The following is a 17,678-nucleotide window of genomic DNA, read 5'->3' on the forward strand; positions in this document are numbered from 1 at the left end:
TTAAACTCCACATTTAAGGGGAAAGTGTATACTGAATATTCATTTCTTAAGAAAGCTAATTACACCATGACCCATGACGTACAAAAGAAAGTTCACCTGAAGGTTGCAGTGATGAGAGGCCAAGCCAAGATTAAGAAGGAGGCCAGACAAACTTATTATTGCAAAAGTTGAAACAGCTCAAAACAATAGCAGGAAGGGCTCTAGAAGAATATTTTGTTTTTTATAATTTGTGAATCAAAGCATCTTAGTACATCCAGAAACACATTTTAAACAAGCAAGGAATCCCACATGATCCCACTTCAATAAAACATATTTAGGTAAGTTGTAAAAATAATTTTAGCGGGTAAATTATGTATGGATTGGTTATTTTCATGTACAATCAAGTAATTAGTAGAATACAGAATTTAATGAAACTTTCTTGGCTTCTGTGTTATATTAACATTTTGGGGTGGGGCTCATTTTATATTCTAAAATATGAAACATAATTAAATGGTGATTGGGAGTCATAATACACTGACAAAATCTGTCATTTAAAATTACCTGATGTATTAAATAAGGTAGTTGATTTTGTTAAAGTATCTAACTACTATAGGCATGTTCTTTTTGTTTGAATGTTTCCTAAAAAAAAATTGATTGTTTGAATTGTTTCCTAAATAAAATTTCTCCCTGGTTTTAGATTTATCCTGGGGACTCTGATATCATTGGTATTAATAGACCAATTTTTCCTAATAACTTGTTCACCTCATGGAAAAGATGGGATATTTTGATTGAGAATTTAATATATATGATATTAAAACATGTGATTCAGACCTAATAGTATATTAATATTTTAAGATGCTGATCCTCGGTATTTTTATTTTAGGAACAAATTGTCTACAAATTTTAATATGATAAGCTGTTGAAATACCTATTTGGCTTAACTCTATGGTTCTTAAACTTTTATTATCTACATACTAAGGATTTTGTACAACTTGCTCAAAATGTCTGCTAATCATCATGCTTTTTAAATTTTAATGTGCTAATCATCAAAAAACCCAATAACTTCTCAGTTAAAACTGAAAGAAAATTAATGCTGAAAATACAACTTGCACACAATATATGCTAACATATGTGGGGATCATAGTGATGTCATTAACCATGTGAAAACTATAAGATATAAATCTGTTTAAAAAAAAAAACATCATTTTTCATCTAGAACAAATGAAGACTCTACTGAACTAATTTCATCACTTTAGTTCTAAATTCTCTTCTGCATATGTGGAAAGTGTTAACATGCCAGCTTCCTTAGTGGAAGAACTTCCCAAATAACAAATTTAAATTTATTTAGACTTTTTTTTATGGTCTAGTGTATGTGTTTCTGGGCTCCCCTGGTAGCTCATCTGGTAAAGTATCCACCTGCAATCCAGGAGACCCTGATTTGATTCCTGGGTCAAGAAGATCCCCTGGAGAAGGGAAATGCTACCCACTCTAGTATTCTTGGGCTTCCCTGGTGACTCAGATACTAAAAAGTTGCCTGCAGTGAGGGAGATCTAGGTTCAGTCCCGGGATTGGGAAGATCACAAGGAGGAGGACATGGCAACTCACTCCTGTATTGTTGCCTAGGGAATCCCCATGGACAGAGGAGCCTGCTGGACTACAGTCTATGGGTCACAAAGAACCACGTGCATTTGAAAAGATAAGAATGTACACTTGCCATTATTTGGAATTAAATACCAACGAGATACAGTTGGTTGATAACACTATGCCTGAAGTGTTCTATATTATTATTGATATTTGTCTACTTCTTTTTTAATATACTAATGAAAAAGCAGTGTTTAAACACCCAACTGCAATTGTGTATTTGCCTATTTATTCTTTCTATCTTATCATGTCATAGCATGTCTGTGTATTATGAATATCTGTTGCTAGGTGTGTACATTTGAGGTGCTATGCCTTCTTAATAAGTTGACTCATTACAATGAAATAGCTTTCTTTGTCTCTGGCAATTTTCCTTGTCTTGAAGTTTTCATTGCTTGATATGAATATCTTATATCAATAATTAGTGTTTGCATTTTATTTTATTTAGCACCCACTTAACTTGTCAGTGTCTTTATATTTACAGTACATTTCCAGTTTAAATAGAACATGATTGGGATAGCACTTTTGAGTCCTCTTTTTAATACAGTCTGAAGATTTCTACCTTTTAATTATAGTCTTTAAATCATTATATCATTCACATATAATTTAATCGTTATGGTTGAGTTTGTCTACCATATTGATAATCAGTTTTTATTGGACCCACCTGTGCATTTCCACCATCGTTTTCCCCCTCTATTAAATTATTAGTTGAACATTTTGGAGGTGGGGGTGTACTTGCTCTAATATTAATAGCATACAATTTTTTAAATCAAAATCTACTGTCAAATTCTGTTACACAGCCTCACATATAATGTAAGAACCTTGCAATGATGTACTTCCAGTTCTCTCTTCTTTCCTTTGGGCAATTGTTTTCACTTATCTTAGTTCTATTTATGTTAACAGCACATGACTTTTTTTTTTAACTTTTAAGCAAACAATTATCTTTTAAATATTTTTTAAAATGAGACAAAGGGCATATATTAAAATTATAGTATTAAGGATAAACTTTGTTTTGTGATAATAGTACAAATATAAATTTTGGTGACATGCAACTTCATGACAAAAACAAAGCTCTTACTAAGAAAAAGATTTGAATTGGTTGTGGAATACATATGATTCATAACTGCAACCAAGTAAATTCTGTCAAAATAAAACTATCATTAAAATTTACAAATATTTACAAATATTTTTATGTACAGCAAAATAATTGAATAACCTTTTCACTATGTATGACAAAGAAATGTTGATTCAAAAATAAATATATAAACTTTAGCATATCAGTACTAGTTTCTGCTTTTGCTACTCATTGTCATTCAGACTTAGGAACATTTGTATCTGAAGCACTGTTTTTCATACACAACCAAAAGTGAAATATTTCAAAAAATCATAATTTAAGACAATTTGGTAAGTTTTATATTGTGAAATTTATCAAAGAAAGGTGTCCAAAAAGAAGTAAAGATTTAATATCTGTGAAAATACTTAAGCTGAAATATTTACACATTGTTTTATGACATAAAGTCAAATTGAAACTTTCCTCTATTTCAAAGAATTAGCTCTATGCTTACTGGATACCTCAATACCTGTAAAGAGAAAGCTTTCTCAATTAAAAATATTATAGTCTGTGGAGACATTTGTTGACATACCAACAATTTAAAATATATTGGAAATAGCTTTAGCAACACCAATAAAAATGAGAATATATTGAAAACTATATACTTAAGAAAAAAAAGTAAACTGGCATTGGTGGTGGTGGTGGTTTAGTTACTAAGTCACGCCCAACTCTGTGCGACCCCATGGACTAGAGCCCACCAGGCTCCTCTGTCCATGGGATTTTCCAAGCAAGAATACTGGACTGGGTTGAGTAAAATGACATTAAATATGTCTAAAAAAAATCAATTAAAGAATGTATACATGTACCACAAATGATTATTTTGCTTCTCTTATTTTTAATGTTTAATTAGTTCATATTAAGAGGATGTTTTTGTGTGCATAGATATATGGCATTTTAACTTTTTAGAAATTATTTTGAGTAATTTTTGTATAGATAACTATTTTGAAAAGTTCATCTATGTAAAATTGTGTCAATACATCTTTTAATTATATAATTTAAATCACTTTTAGTTTTTATTTCATGCCCACAACTTTTCACTTTGTATGACAAATGTTACCTGATTTTAATAAACATTTTTTTATATTAAAGACATATACATATGTGCTATCCCTCTTAGATTATGTTCCTTTGATGGACAAGATGTTACCCTATTAATATTTATATAACCAGAACTTGGCATTACATCTGGTAGTAAATGTTAAATGAATCTGACTGTGTTGGAATTTTTTGTAATGTAAAATTAAAAACACACTGGTATTAAGTGCTATCAGTAGGAACTATGTAAAATATTTGTCTGTTTCTTTATCTGTTTTTTTGCTGATTAATTCTGTTACTCTCCAAATATTGGAATTCAATTTCAAATTAGACTTTTATATAATCCTTTGTAAAGAAACCCCCTGCAATGCAGGAAACCCCAGTTTGATTCCTGGGTCGGGAAGATCCCCTGGAGCAGGCCGTGGCAACCTACTCCAGTATTCTTGCCTGGAGAATCTCCATGGACAGAGGAGCCTTGCAGGCTGCAGTCCATGGGGTGGCAAGGAGTTGGACACACCTGAGCTACTAAGCACAGCACATAATCTTTTATAATCTTGGTTATAAAGTCATTTCCTGTAAGGTACCTTTGACAGTCTTCAGTAAGTTACAGTAAGTACCTTACAGTAAGGTACTAGGTACAGTAAGGTACCTAGGTAACTTTGACAGTCTTCAATCTAACATGACTTTTTATTTCAAAAACATTATACCAGTGATTTTATCCTCACTTTTTCCACATATTAGAACACAAGAATCGATTGTGGTATGGAGGTGTTATTGTTCAGTTGCTAAGTCGTGTCTGAGTCTTTGCAACCACGTGGAGTGCAGCACGCCAGGCCTCCTTGTTCCTGTCTCCTGAAGTTTGCCCATTTTCATGTCCATTGCGTTGGTGGTGCTATCCAACCATCTGATCCTTTTCTGCCCTCGTCTCCTTTTGCCTTCAGTCTTTCCCAGCATCAGGGTCTTTTCCAATGAGTCAGTTGTTGGCATCAGATGGCCAAAGTATTGGAGCTTCAGCTTCAACATCAGTCCTTCCAGTGAATATTCAGGGTCATCTTATTAAAATGCATCTCCAATACCAAGCATACTTGGCTTCTAGTGGGTTTACAACAATTACCTGGTGAATAAATGAGTAAATATGTATTTTTTACAGTATGTTTATATAAAGTACTTGAAAGTATACTACAACACTAGCTTTGAGGTTTCTTTTGCATCCCATGCATGGAATATCTCTGTCATCTTGTCATCTACTATAACCTTATTTGCCATATCATTAGGTGTTTCCGAAACATAATGAAATTCTAAAGATAGCCACATTGCTGAGTAGTTGGCAGAGTGTAGGCCTAGCAATGATGTTGAACATTCTTTATAAAATTGGTGGATCTCATACAAATCAAGGACTCAAACAAGGGCAGAATTCTCCAGGGTGAAATCAACCTCTAGGTTACCATCTGCATGTCAAATATTTTCTGATTGATTTGATTCTCGATGAGATTCTTTCCAGGTTAAATATTCCTATTACTCAGCTTGATTTCCTTATTGATAGTGAAGTGGAGAATATAGTGTCATTTCTTAGTCAATACAAAAGTATAAGGCAATAAAACTGAAGAGGACAGTATAAGGCCTTGTGAATACCAAATTTGGACCATGTTGCTGAAGTTTCTTGACATATTGCAGCAAAATATACAACTACTTCTTAGAGTACACAGTGAATAGTAAAATCTACTGGTCTTTATCTTAGAATTGACATTTTCATATCATATAATTTTCAATTATGCAATGTAATTGTTAGAATAATACTTTAAGAATTTTTCTAATACTAAATCGGCCAGGTAAATTATTACTATGTCAGTTTTACTGGTGAGGCAGACAAAATTCAGGGAACTAAGGCAATCTGATCAGTGTTCCTTTCTTCAGTTCAGTTCAGTTGCTCAGTCGTGTCCGACTCTTTGCGACCCCATGAATCGCAGCACGCCAGGCCTCCCTGTCCATCACCAACTCCCGGATTTACTCAAACTCATGCCCATCGAGTTGGTGATGCCATCCAGCCATCTCATTCTCTGTCGTCCCCTTCTCCTCCTGCCCCCAATCCCTCCCAGCATCAGGGTTTTTTCCAATGAGTCAACTCTTTGCATGAGGTGGCCAAAGTATTGGAGTTTCAGCTTCAGCATCAGTCCTTCCAATGAACACCCAGGAATTATCTCCTTTAGGATGGACTGGATGGATCTCCTTGCAGTCCAAGGGACTCTCAAGAGTCTCAACACCATAGTTCAAAAGTATCAACTTTTCAGCGCTCAGCTTTCCTCACAGTCCAACTCTCACATCCATACATGGCCACTGGAAAAACCATAGCCTTGACCGACGGACCTTTGTTGGCAAAGTAATGTCTCTGCTTTTTAATATGCTATTTAGGTTGGTCGTAACTTTCCTTCCAAGGAGTAAGTGTCTTTTAATTTAATGGCTGCAGTCACCATCTGCAGTGATTTTGGAGCCCCAAAAAATAGTCTGACACTGTTTCCACTGTCTCCCCATCTATTTCCCATGAAGTGATGGGACCAGATGCCATGATCTTAGTTTTCTGAATGTTGAGCTTTAAGCCAACTTTTTCACTCTCCTCTTTCACTTTCATCAAGAGTCTTTTTAGTTCCTCTTCACTCTCTGCCATAAGGGTGGTGTCATCTGCATATCTGAGGTTATTGATATTTCTCCCGGTAATCTTGATTCTAGCTTGTACTTCTTCCAGCCCAGCATTTCTCATGATGTAATCTGCATATAAGGTAAATAAGTAGGATGACAATATACAGCCTTGACGTACTCCTTTTCCTATTTGGAACCAGTCTGTTGTTCCATGTCCAGTTCTAACTGTTGCTTCCTGACCTGCATACAGGTTTCTCAAGAGGCAGGTCAGGTGGTCTGGTATTCCCATCTCTTTCAGAATTTTCCAAAGTTTATTGTGATCCACACAAAGTCTTTGGCATAGTCAATAAAGCAGAAATAGATGTTTTTCTGGAACTCTCTTGCTTTTCCAGTGATCCAGCAGATGTTGGCAATTTGATCTCTTGTTCCTCTGCCTTTTCTAAAATCAGCTTGAACATGTGGAAGTTTTTGGTTCACGTATTGCTGAAGCCTGGCTTGAAGAATTTTGAGCATTACTTTACTAGTGTGTGAGATGAGTGCAATTGTCTGGTAGTTTGAGCATTCTTTGGGATTGCCTTTCTTAAGGCTTGGAATAAAAACTGACCTTTTCTTGTCCGGTGGCCACTGCTGAGTTTTCCAAATTTGCTGGCATATTGAATGCAGCCCTTTCTCAGCATCATCTTTCATTCCCTTTCTTATTATAGTATACTTCTTCTGCTTTTGATAGTATTATTTATCCAACTGTATCAAATCTGAGGCTTTCCAAAAGTTCTTCAGATTAACAAATTTATACCAAAAAATCAGCTTTCTGAACAGAAAGGACATGCAAGAACTTCTAAGTGATTTTAGTGTATTTTTTCTTTGTTGTACATAATAAAGCAATGCCATAAGAAAACTGGAGTATTAATTAGCCCAGGGTAGCCAAGATGGTAATTCAAATGTTATCTCTGAATTACCATCCATAATATATTTGAAACATGTGCATGTGTTAGTTAGGACCATTTTAGGTGAAATGCACATTTCTAATTAAATTAGATGAAAACAAATGTAAAATGAAAAGTCAGAAGTATATTTACAGTACTGATGAGTTATAAAAATGGTGATAACTCAGTCATTTTCTGTAGTATTTAGTGCTATCTATATTGTTCTAAAAGTGGCCTCAGGTTATCCATATAGAGTAACACAAATTAAAATGTAATATAAATGTTGTTACTTCACTTAGAGTAAATGTTTCCCAGTGTGAAATGAATCCTAAATTATAAATAAAGCTTAAGCATACATTGAAGTAACTATAATTTGGTTCATTCATTCATTCATTTCACACATATTTACTTGATGAACTATTTTTAACTCTTACGCAAGATTCTCTTCAATGTCTTATATATGAGGACTGTTTATCCATAGGGTGTAGCAAAGCTTGATTTGATTAGGTTCCCTGTTGCTTAACAATAAATGCATTTAACTCTTTCAGTGGATTTAGACTACTGGTAAAGACTGAAAACATTGTAAAAACAATTCCTAATTAATACTAATATAAACTTTCCTCACTTGAATGTAAATTCTTTTTTTAATTACATACAAAGACATATATATATAATTAGCATAAATGAATATGGCTGATAAATTTGGAGACAGTTGTATAAATATCTCCCTCAGGACAGATGTTTAATAAGTGTTCTACTAAAGAAAGGAAGGGAACAAGAAAACAATTGGAAGAGGATGGGAATGTAATGAAGAGTTTGTTTATTAAAGATGAAAATTATAAGTCACATTTGTATGTTACTGGTGGTGACCCAGTACAGAAGGAAAACCTAGTGAATTAAAGAGATGAAAAGTGTTTAGGAATGAAGTCCTTGCAGCACAAGAACTAGGGTTAGCCTTACATAGAGCAAGGACATCTTCTTCATTGCAACACGAGAGGAAGCAGAGAATGTGGGTACAGATGCCAGAGATTCAGTGGGGGTATTCCTACTTTACTGCTTCTATCCTCTTAAAGAACTGTAAGGAAAAAAAAAGAGAGAGAGAAAGAAGAAGAGAGAGAATGAGAAAAACAACTGGAGGGAAATGTCTTTGTTACTGTAATCACCTAATACCATTTGGCACATACATGGCTAAATTTGGCATTCTGTGTGATGTACTATCGCTTCAGTTGTGTCGAACTCTCTGTGACCCCTTGGATTGTAGCCTACCAGACTCCTCGGTCCATAGCATTCTCCAGGCAAGAGCACTGGAGTGGGTTGCTGTGTCCTCCTCCAGGGGATCTTCCAGATCCAGGGACTGAACCCACATCTCTTACTCTTATGTCTGCTGCATTGGCAGGCAGGCAGATTCTTTACCAATAGTGCTACCTGTGAAGCCCAAATTCAGCATATATCAGGTTAAGTTTTATTTTTATTACTTCTAATAATACCTACAAAATAACCCTGAGTCTTTCTTTTTTGTTTCCCTTTATAGTGAAATATCAGGAACAAGAAATGGGTTATAAACTGCTCTTGCCCTTCTGTTTCGAACTAGTTCTAACTTTTTTGGCCCAGTTCTTTCATTAAGAAACAACTGTCAAAGTTCCATTAGTAGGGCATGCCTTTTTATTGTTTTATCTCGTAATGTGGTAGATTTGTAATGAGACAGTATACTTTAATACTTAGGAGCCCTGCTGTTTCTTGAGTTCAAATTCCACATCTGCTAAGAATAAGCACATAATATGATGGGAAGCTTGTATTACTCATTTAGAATAGGAATGATAATACTTCATAAGGATTTGTGTTTTAGTCTAAGAGTATATAAATTTAGCTTCTAGTAAAGTGTTTTGTACAATATGTGCTCTCAATAGAGACAATAATCATAATCATCATTATTTTATTGGTATCGATTCTAATTGTCATTCATGTTGCATATAATTGTTCAACATATATCTCTTTCTTAGATAAACAGACTTTTTTTCAGTTTGACACAAGGTATACCAATGGAATTCTGTGAATAAGACTGCATTGTTAATATCTGTGCAATTTAAGTAAGAAATTAATATATTTAAAGTTAAATGTTATTAAATATGTAGGTTTTTGGATTTCTCCTATCAGGATGATAGGCAAATAAGGTAGTTTTTCTTCTGATTTTATAATGACATTTAAGGAGTAATAATGAGGAGATGGCTAGATGGCATCACCAACTCGATGGACATGAGTTTGGGTAAACTCCTGGAGTTGGTGATGGACAGGGAGGCCTGGCGAGCTGCGTTTCATGGGGTTGCAAAGAGTGGGACACAACTGAGTGACTGAACTGAACTGAACATATTTTAGAAATTTCCATTGAAGTCATGATTTCACTTGTGCTCCATACTATGGTTCACAGTCTCAGTACTTTTTATTACAAAGGTTCTATCATTTTTACTTAAGAAATGTCCCTCGGTTATGGTCTCATGTGTGCATAGAGCACTTTGTCCACTTTAAACAGCTATGTGATATAGAGCAGGGTTATCTTTTTTAAGCCTTAATTTTCTCATTGGAAAAATATGGATAATAATAGTGTCCAGACTTCTTGTGAATCCAATGAGAAACAGCTCATAGTACAAGTGTTTAAAAGATAGCAAGTGTCCAATAAATATTACATATTGCTTTACTAATCACATTCTCGTCTATTTATATACCTTTTCCCTGTGACTATTACAGTTTCTATTGAATAATCAACTGGTCTAAGAGCTGTGAAACACTTGATAATTCCTATTCGTTACTAACCAAAATATAAATGTCCATTCCTTTTGGGGGGAAGACAAAGAAAGGAAGTTATTTTTCATTGTCAATTTCATTAGGTTTTGAAAGTTACATCCAAGCTTTATTTGGATAGGATAGCATTTAAGCCTATTATATGCACTTTCTAGAATGTTCCTTTCTTTATATCATTGCAGATGAGGCAAGGTTGTGAAGACCTTTTATCTCTGTAAGAATTTGTGCTTACCTTACATATTTTTGTTAGGAAAAATCAAGAATGTCATACTTAAACCTAATAGAAAAAATGCAGATATTCGTTTCAGCAATCAAATTTGAAGTAATTTGAACTAAAGAATTTAGGAAAATAAATAGAAATTATCTATGTTAATAATTTGGTGGCAAATATATTATTTCTAATGTGTAGCTTTTTAGATTTTATATATATAAAATAGTTGATAAATTAAAATACTTAATAGCAAAAACCACCATGTGTTTTATATATATATATGTATATATAAAACAGCAGAAATAAAAGCAAATGAGAATTATTTATCATGAAAATTGCATGTTCCATAAATTTAAACAATAAATGTCAAATAACGATTCTTAACCTATTTTTACACATGTGCCTAATACTTACTATTTTCTAATATTATATAATTGCTTTTAAATCATGCTAATTTTGTGAGATTATTTCAGTCCATGGCATTTTAAATGGCTATTTATTTTCTTCAATGGCTATAGCTTTTGTTTTAATACATAAAACAAAAATGATTGATGCCAAAATAAATGTTACTTTGCCTACCCACAAACACAGTGAATAGCCAGTATAGAGATTAAACTTTGAATAAGTAAAAAAAATTAAGACAATAGCATTCACAGCAAGTCATTGTGTCTGTGTATATTTAACTAATTGCCTTTAGAACTCAAGTAATTCCAAGAAGAAAAATATTTGGTCTTTTACTAAACCCTGTCATTCTCTATTTTGTTTTAAAATCTTACTCCTAATTTATTTATTAATTAAGAGAAAAGATATGGTACAGTTTTACCACCTCTCTTCCTTCGAGTCAACCAGCCCCCAAAGGCAAATGAATATTTTTACATATATTAGCTGTCATATTGAAGCCTTCAGATTTTAGTTACCAGGTTCCAATTTAAATCCTGAAGCATAGTAAATCTGATGATAGGGCCCAAACATCTTTTTTCTCTCAAATTCTGGTAAGCCACAGTTATACTAACTGCTTTCATTTCAGTATTTGTGTAACATTGCTGTATGTACATTTTTACTTTTGAGAATGCTCATACTAAGCTTCAAGTTTTTTGCAGATGCAAGAGTCCAGCACATAGGAAGCCTCAACAACAATGATAAAAACAACAACAAAATAAATTGTTTTCATTATCTTTTATATCATTCTGCTTTTCAGTTTGATAGCTGTAGCATATTTTACATTTATATCACTCCTTTCCAATGAAAACTTGCTAAGTGTAAATCTTATATGTAGAACATCCCAATCCACTTTTATATTGTAAAGCCAGTTCATAGATCAGTTTTAGTGTTAGTGGAAACCATCCCAGAGCAATTCAAGAAAAACTTAATAACTGAGTTTATCCCAAAAATTTACCAAAAAAGTGTCTATCAATATTAAAATATTGTAATTGCCAGACCCTGTGATGCCTAATGGATGTTCTGCTAAGGAACACTGATAGGTATTAGAGAACAAATCCACTTGGAAATTGGACCCATGCCCCTGCCCCGCTTCCCTCCATATTCTCCCATATGAGTTTGATTTTTATTCGATTATCAACTAAAAATAACTCAAAAGATCATTCGAATATTTTAAGATAGACACGTTTATGCACACTATAGCATTTCTGTTTGTGGATATACTCTCTGTATTTTTAATAATTTCTTAATGAGGTTTATTATATTTAACTAAGAAAGAAATTGTACCTTGAGGACAGTTAACAGGTAGAAGAGGACATTCTCCTGTATTTAAAAATTTGACTTCTGAAACCAGACTAACTGGGGTGTAAACCTTGGTTCTGCACTCTAATTTCTGTAATATTTAAAAAGTTACTTAATCTTCCTAAACTTTAGTTTTTGCATCTCTAAAATATTTAAGAATAATAATGGCACTTGACTGATTGGGTTGTTAGTAGAATGAAATGAATTATACATGTTAAGTCCTTGTCCTTGGCCATTGTTCAGAAATGCTAGCTTATCCATACAATAAAGCAAAACTGTAAGATTGCTGATGATGTATGTAATGATACATGGTTTTAATTTAAGTGACAGGTAAAATGACATTTGTAGTCTACATTTTGTAACCTTTTTTAAAAGTAACCCTTTAAAAATTAACCCTTTAAAAATAACTTTCTTTCACTCTTTCCAAGGTATATTAAAGAATTTGTTTTATTAATTTTGTGTATGTTATATATGTGTGTATACATATATGTGTGTGATTATGTGTGTGTGCATGTATATATATATATATATATGAAATCACTTTTTTGTTATTTCAGCTTTTATGCATACCACAAATATTAGAGTTTTTGTTATTTTTTAAATTGATATAGTCCCCTTGATCCCAAATGACTTGGAGAGTCAAAGCATTACAATATTTATGTGAGATGGTCTTGTTTCTTTGTTGTGTATGTATGTGTATTAAGCAGATGAGCTACAAAAAGAATGCCTGGTGGATTAAAACAGATTGATTGGTATATTGATGAAACTATGTATCTATGTATGTATGTATCTATCTATCTATCTATAGCTACCTACCTACCTGTGTGCCTGGTTATTAACCTACTAGGGATGTATGCAACAGAATCTGTTCATGGGTGCCACACTACACAGTTTGAACAATTCAAAGTCTGTTCAGTTTTGTGTCTGCTTATTTCCCCTTTGTATTCCTAGCACCCAACACAATGCCTGGAATATATTAAGTTAGTGAATAAATGAATGAATACTAGTTATGTGTCTGAAATCCAGCAATTTTTGTACTTTAATATGCAGTTTAAAAAATAATGTATACAAGTACTGAACCTACATTTATGAATATAGTTTAATAATAGCTTAAATGAAAAAGTTAATTCTTTGTCTTGATACTTAATTATCATGTGCTTTAGAGTAAATCTGCTTTGTAGTAATTCAAAATAATTAAGCTGTTCCTATTCCATTAACCTGTATGATGTAGTTAATTATATTATTAAATGTGCCATATATTGTATATATTAATAAAAGAACAGTTGTTTTCCTGTAGTACCATACCACTCTCCTCTAATAATTTTTTAAACTAAAATTTAGATAATTTTAGATTTCTATACAGTTGTCAGAAATAATAGAGATCCTGTATATCCTTTACCCAATTCCCTCCAATGGCACTTTCTTGTATAACTATAGCACAATATCACAACCAGAAAATTGACATTGATACAATCCACAAACCTTATTCAGATTTCATTAATTTTACATATGCTCCTTTGTGGGTGTATGTTTATTTTGTTTATATAGTTCTGTGTAGATTTGATCACCACCACCAGAGGCAAACCACAATGCAATTCCATCACAAAGATCCCTCTTTTGAGTGTTTTATAGTCATAGTCATCTCCTTCCATCTCCTCCCCCTACAATGTTTGGTAACTAGTAATCTGTTTTCCTGCTTTGTAATTCTGTCACTTCAAGAATGTTACCTAAGTAGAGGCTATTGTATTTTTTTACTCATCATACTTGCTTTCAGATACACCTAAGATGTTCTATGTATCAGCATTCCTTTTTTATTGCTGAGCAATATTCCATGGTATGAATTTAGTTTAATGGTTCACCTGTTGAAGGACATTAGGTTTGTTCTTAGTCTTTGAAGAAGAAGTGAAGTCACTCAGTCAGTGTCTGACTTTTTGCAACCCCATGGACACCAGGCTTCTCTGTCCATGGAATTTTTTAGGCATGAGTACTGGAGTGGGTTGCCATTTCCTTCTCCAGGGAATCTTCCCGACCCAAGGATCGAAACCCAGGTCTCAAGCATTGTAGACAGACGCTTTACCGTCTCAGCCACCAGTAAAGTCCTCTTAGTCTTTAGTTCTGACAAAGAAAACTCCTGTGAACATCCATGTTCAAATTTTTATGTGAACACAAGTTGTCATTTCACTGGAATAAATATGCAAGAGTACACTTACTGGGTCATGGTAAGCATATATTTATTTTTTCAAGAAAGTGTCGTCTTTCCAGAGTGGCTGTACAATTTTACATTTCTACCAAAAGTGTATGTGTAATTCATTTTCTTTCTTTTTTTTTTTAAGAATCTTCCCAGCATTTGGCGTTACCATATTTTTTTTTTAAATTTTAGCTAATTTGATAGGTATCTCATTGTGGTTTTAATTTGCATTTCTTTAATGGTTAAGGATGCTGAACATCTTTTCATGTGCCATCTCGTATCCCCTTTATTGAAATGTTTTTTGCCCATTTCGTAATTTGATTTTTTCTTCTTTTTTTTCCCCAGTTCTAAGAGTTCTTCATATGTTCTAGATACTAGTACTTTGTGATATATAGGCCAAGCAAATATATTCTTCTAATTTGCAGCTGTCTCTTCATCCTCTTCACAATGTCTCTCACAGAGCATCAGAATAATGAATTTTGAGTAGATTTATTATTTAGCTACTAAAATGTCATGTTACTGCTTGAAGCAAGTTAACAAATGAATTATTTATGAAAAAAAAATTTTAAAGTATTTATTATGCAGGTATTTAAAAATTAGCAATATTTTTTATCAAATTGAGGTATTGTTGATTTACAATGTTATATTAATTTCAGATGTACAGCATAGATAATTTTTATATATTATATATGCAATATATGTGCATGCTCAATCATGTCCAATTCTTTGCGACCCTATGAGCTGTAGCCCAACAGGCTCTTCTGCCCATGGGATTTTCCAGGCAAGAATAGTGGAGTGGGTAGCCTTTTGCTCCTCCAAAGGATCTTACTGACCCAAGGATTGAACTCACATCTCCACCATTGCAGACGGATTCTTCATCTGCTGAGCCATCAGTGAATTATACCTCATTTAAAAAGCAACAAGGATATATTTGTATAGCACAGGGAATTACGACCCAGGCATTCTTAAGTTATTTTTTTTTAAAGCATGTAGACATGTAGAAGCCTCTCAAATATGAGGTCTGGAACTTTGAAATTGATTTTGGTTGGCATCAAAACTAAAAGTTTGTTTCTGTTGTTCACAGGTTCTGTTGCCACTGCGTGTCGTGACCCAGGGGTTCCTATGAATGGAACTCGAAATGGGGATGGACGAGAACCTGGAGACACTGTGGTTTTTCAGTGTGACCCAGGATATGAACTTCAAGGAGAGGAAAGAATAACCTGCATTCAGGTAGAAAATCGATACTTCTGGCAGCCCAGCCCACCAGTTTGTATAGGTATGAATTTAGAACAATTAAAATTTTATGTAAGTGTGAAACGATGGTTAAAAACTGGTTTCAGTGTTATTAAGAACATTATTCTGGAATACGTTCTAGATCTCAGAGGTCTATGACCTTCCAAAAAATGCACAAAATTGTAAATCATTATTATTTTTCCCCTGAGGAGAGAGTGGGTCTATAATTTCATTATATTCTTAGTGGTTTTAACACTCTTCCAAAAAAGTTTAGAATCAAAGTTCTTGAAAAATCTTCATCTTGCCTTATCTGCTATGTTGTTGTTCATTGTTGTTCAGTCACTAAGTTGTGTCCAACTCTTTGTGACCCCATGGACTACAGCACACCAGGCTTCCCTGTCTTTCACTATCTCCTGGAGTTTGCTTAAACTCATGTCCATTGAGTCATTGATGCCATCCAACTATCTCATCCTCTGTCACCCTCTTCTCCTCCTGCCCTCAGTCTTTCCAGAATCAGGATCTTTTCCAATGAGTAGACTCCTTGCATCAGGTGACCAAAGTATGAGGCTGCCAAAGTATATATCATCTGCCAAACAAATGTAGTTATCCAGTACTTTTAAAATCTACAAAATGGATTCAGACGCTGTATTTGAAATGGGTCATATTGATCTTGCCTCTCTAATCGTTATTTCTTCTAAGAAAGAAAGTTTTATCAGAATTTGAATTTGAGTTTTAGGGCTTTTATTTTTCCTTCAATCCATGTATTCCAGATCAGTTTTTATTTTGACGATTTAAGGATTTGCAACCACTTGGTTCATACTTCCAACTCTCTGTCTTTTGTTTCCATGCCCTGTTCTTGAATCTCCAAATTAGACTCTTGAAAATCAAGACACACATTATTTCTTTACCAAGTGTGAGAAAAACCTTTGGATTAAAAATAGTGAGAAAATATGCTATATAATCTTAACAAAAAAAGATCTCATCATTAAAGTTCTTATATTCAACTAATTCAATCTCAAACCTGTGGTTCTAGTATCATCTAGAAAATATAATGCATTTTGACCGAAGTTTGTCCTGTCTACTCAAAACTTTATTTATATGCATATCCTTTCCTTTGGTACACTGTAAGCAACTTGAGAGAAGATTCCATTTCTTGTTCATTGTATTTCTTCTAGCATGCAAATTTAGCACATTTAGGAGAGAAAGACTTATTTTTGTTCACTTATATCTAACTCATAAATACATTTTCACTAATTATTTCACAGAGTCACATGATAATAGGAAAAGAGTGTTTAGTACTTAAGCACTCAATTATTCAGATTTATTTTATTCATTTTATATTTCTTATGCATGAGATGGAAACTCAAATACATTAGTGTGTCCTACACACTGTTATAGGCATTGACGATTTAGCATAAAAATAATATAGAAGAGTTCTCTGTTCTTATGAACCTACTTCTAATAAAGTGAAAACTAAATAGTCTGAATTTTCATATCATATATTTTTCATTTTATAGTCTGGAATTAACAAAAAGTATTTAATATGGAAAATGAAACATATCTAAAGACTCAAACCAGCCAGGGTATGACTTCTAGGTATTTCTAGACTTCTGTAGAAAATGGGGCAGATGATAATGACAAAGCTTATTAAAGAGGCTGAAAAAAAAGCACAAAATAAGTGCATACCTTGAGCCAGTTCAGCTTTAGCCATATTTCCCTTTACAGTTTATTATTTCCATTTATACCTATGTTGCTCACTATGTATGTATCACTGAAAGATTCTAAATCATTAAACATGTTGCTTTGCATTTTATTATAACTTCACTCATAAATGCAGACAAAAAAATACAAGGAAAAAATGCTTTCAAAGGAAAGACTGAAACAGTGAAATTTTCATTTATTTGTTTACTACACAGGTTACCTAAAAAATGCTTAAACCAAAATGCTACATTCCAATTAATTGGAATCTGACTGAGCCTCTTGTAAAGGGCATCTATGTAAAGAGAAAATGACACAACTTCAGAAACTTACTTGGAACTTCTTGAGTTATTGTGATTTTTACACCTATTAAATGGGTGCTATTTATTAGAATTATCAGAAAGGCTATAGTATATCAAATGTTATGTTGAGAATTCTGAAATATTGAACAGCTTTACACTGAAATTCTAGAAAACACAAAAATATGAAGCA

The 17,678-nt window shown here is 33.3% G+C and overlaps 1 protein-coding gene across 3 annotated transcripts in view; it reads left to right on the forward strand.

Annotated features, from left to right (window-relative positions):
* Positions 1 to 17,678, forward strand: part of CSMD3 (CUB and Sushi multiple domains 3) — a 1,326,016-nt gene that overhangs the window by 1,007,846 nt on the left and 300,492 nt on the right. For all 3 annotated transcript variants that reach the window (XM_061122845.1, XM_061122846.1, XM_061122847.1), the window contains one exon: positions 15,340 to 15,531. In XM_061122845.1, coding sequence (XP_060978828.1) covers positions 15,340 to 15,531 — 192 coding nt within the window. The remainder of the gene's footprint in view (positions 1 to 15,339; positions 15,532 to 17,678) is intronic.

Source organism: Dama dama, chromosome 21 (assembly GCF_033118175.1).
Source record: "Dama dama isolate Ldn47 chromosome 21, ASM3311817v1, whole genome shotgun sequence".
Lineage (NCBI taxonomy): Eukaryota > Metazoa > Chordata > Mammalia > Artiodactyla > Cervidae > Dama > Dama dama.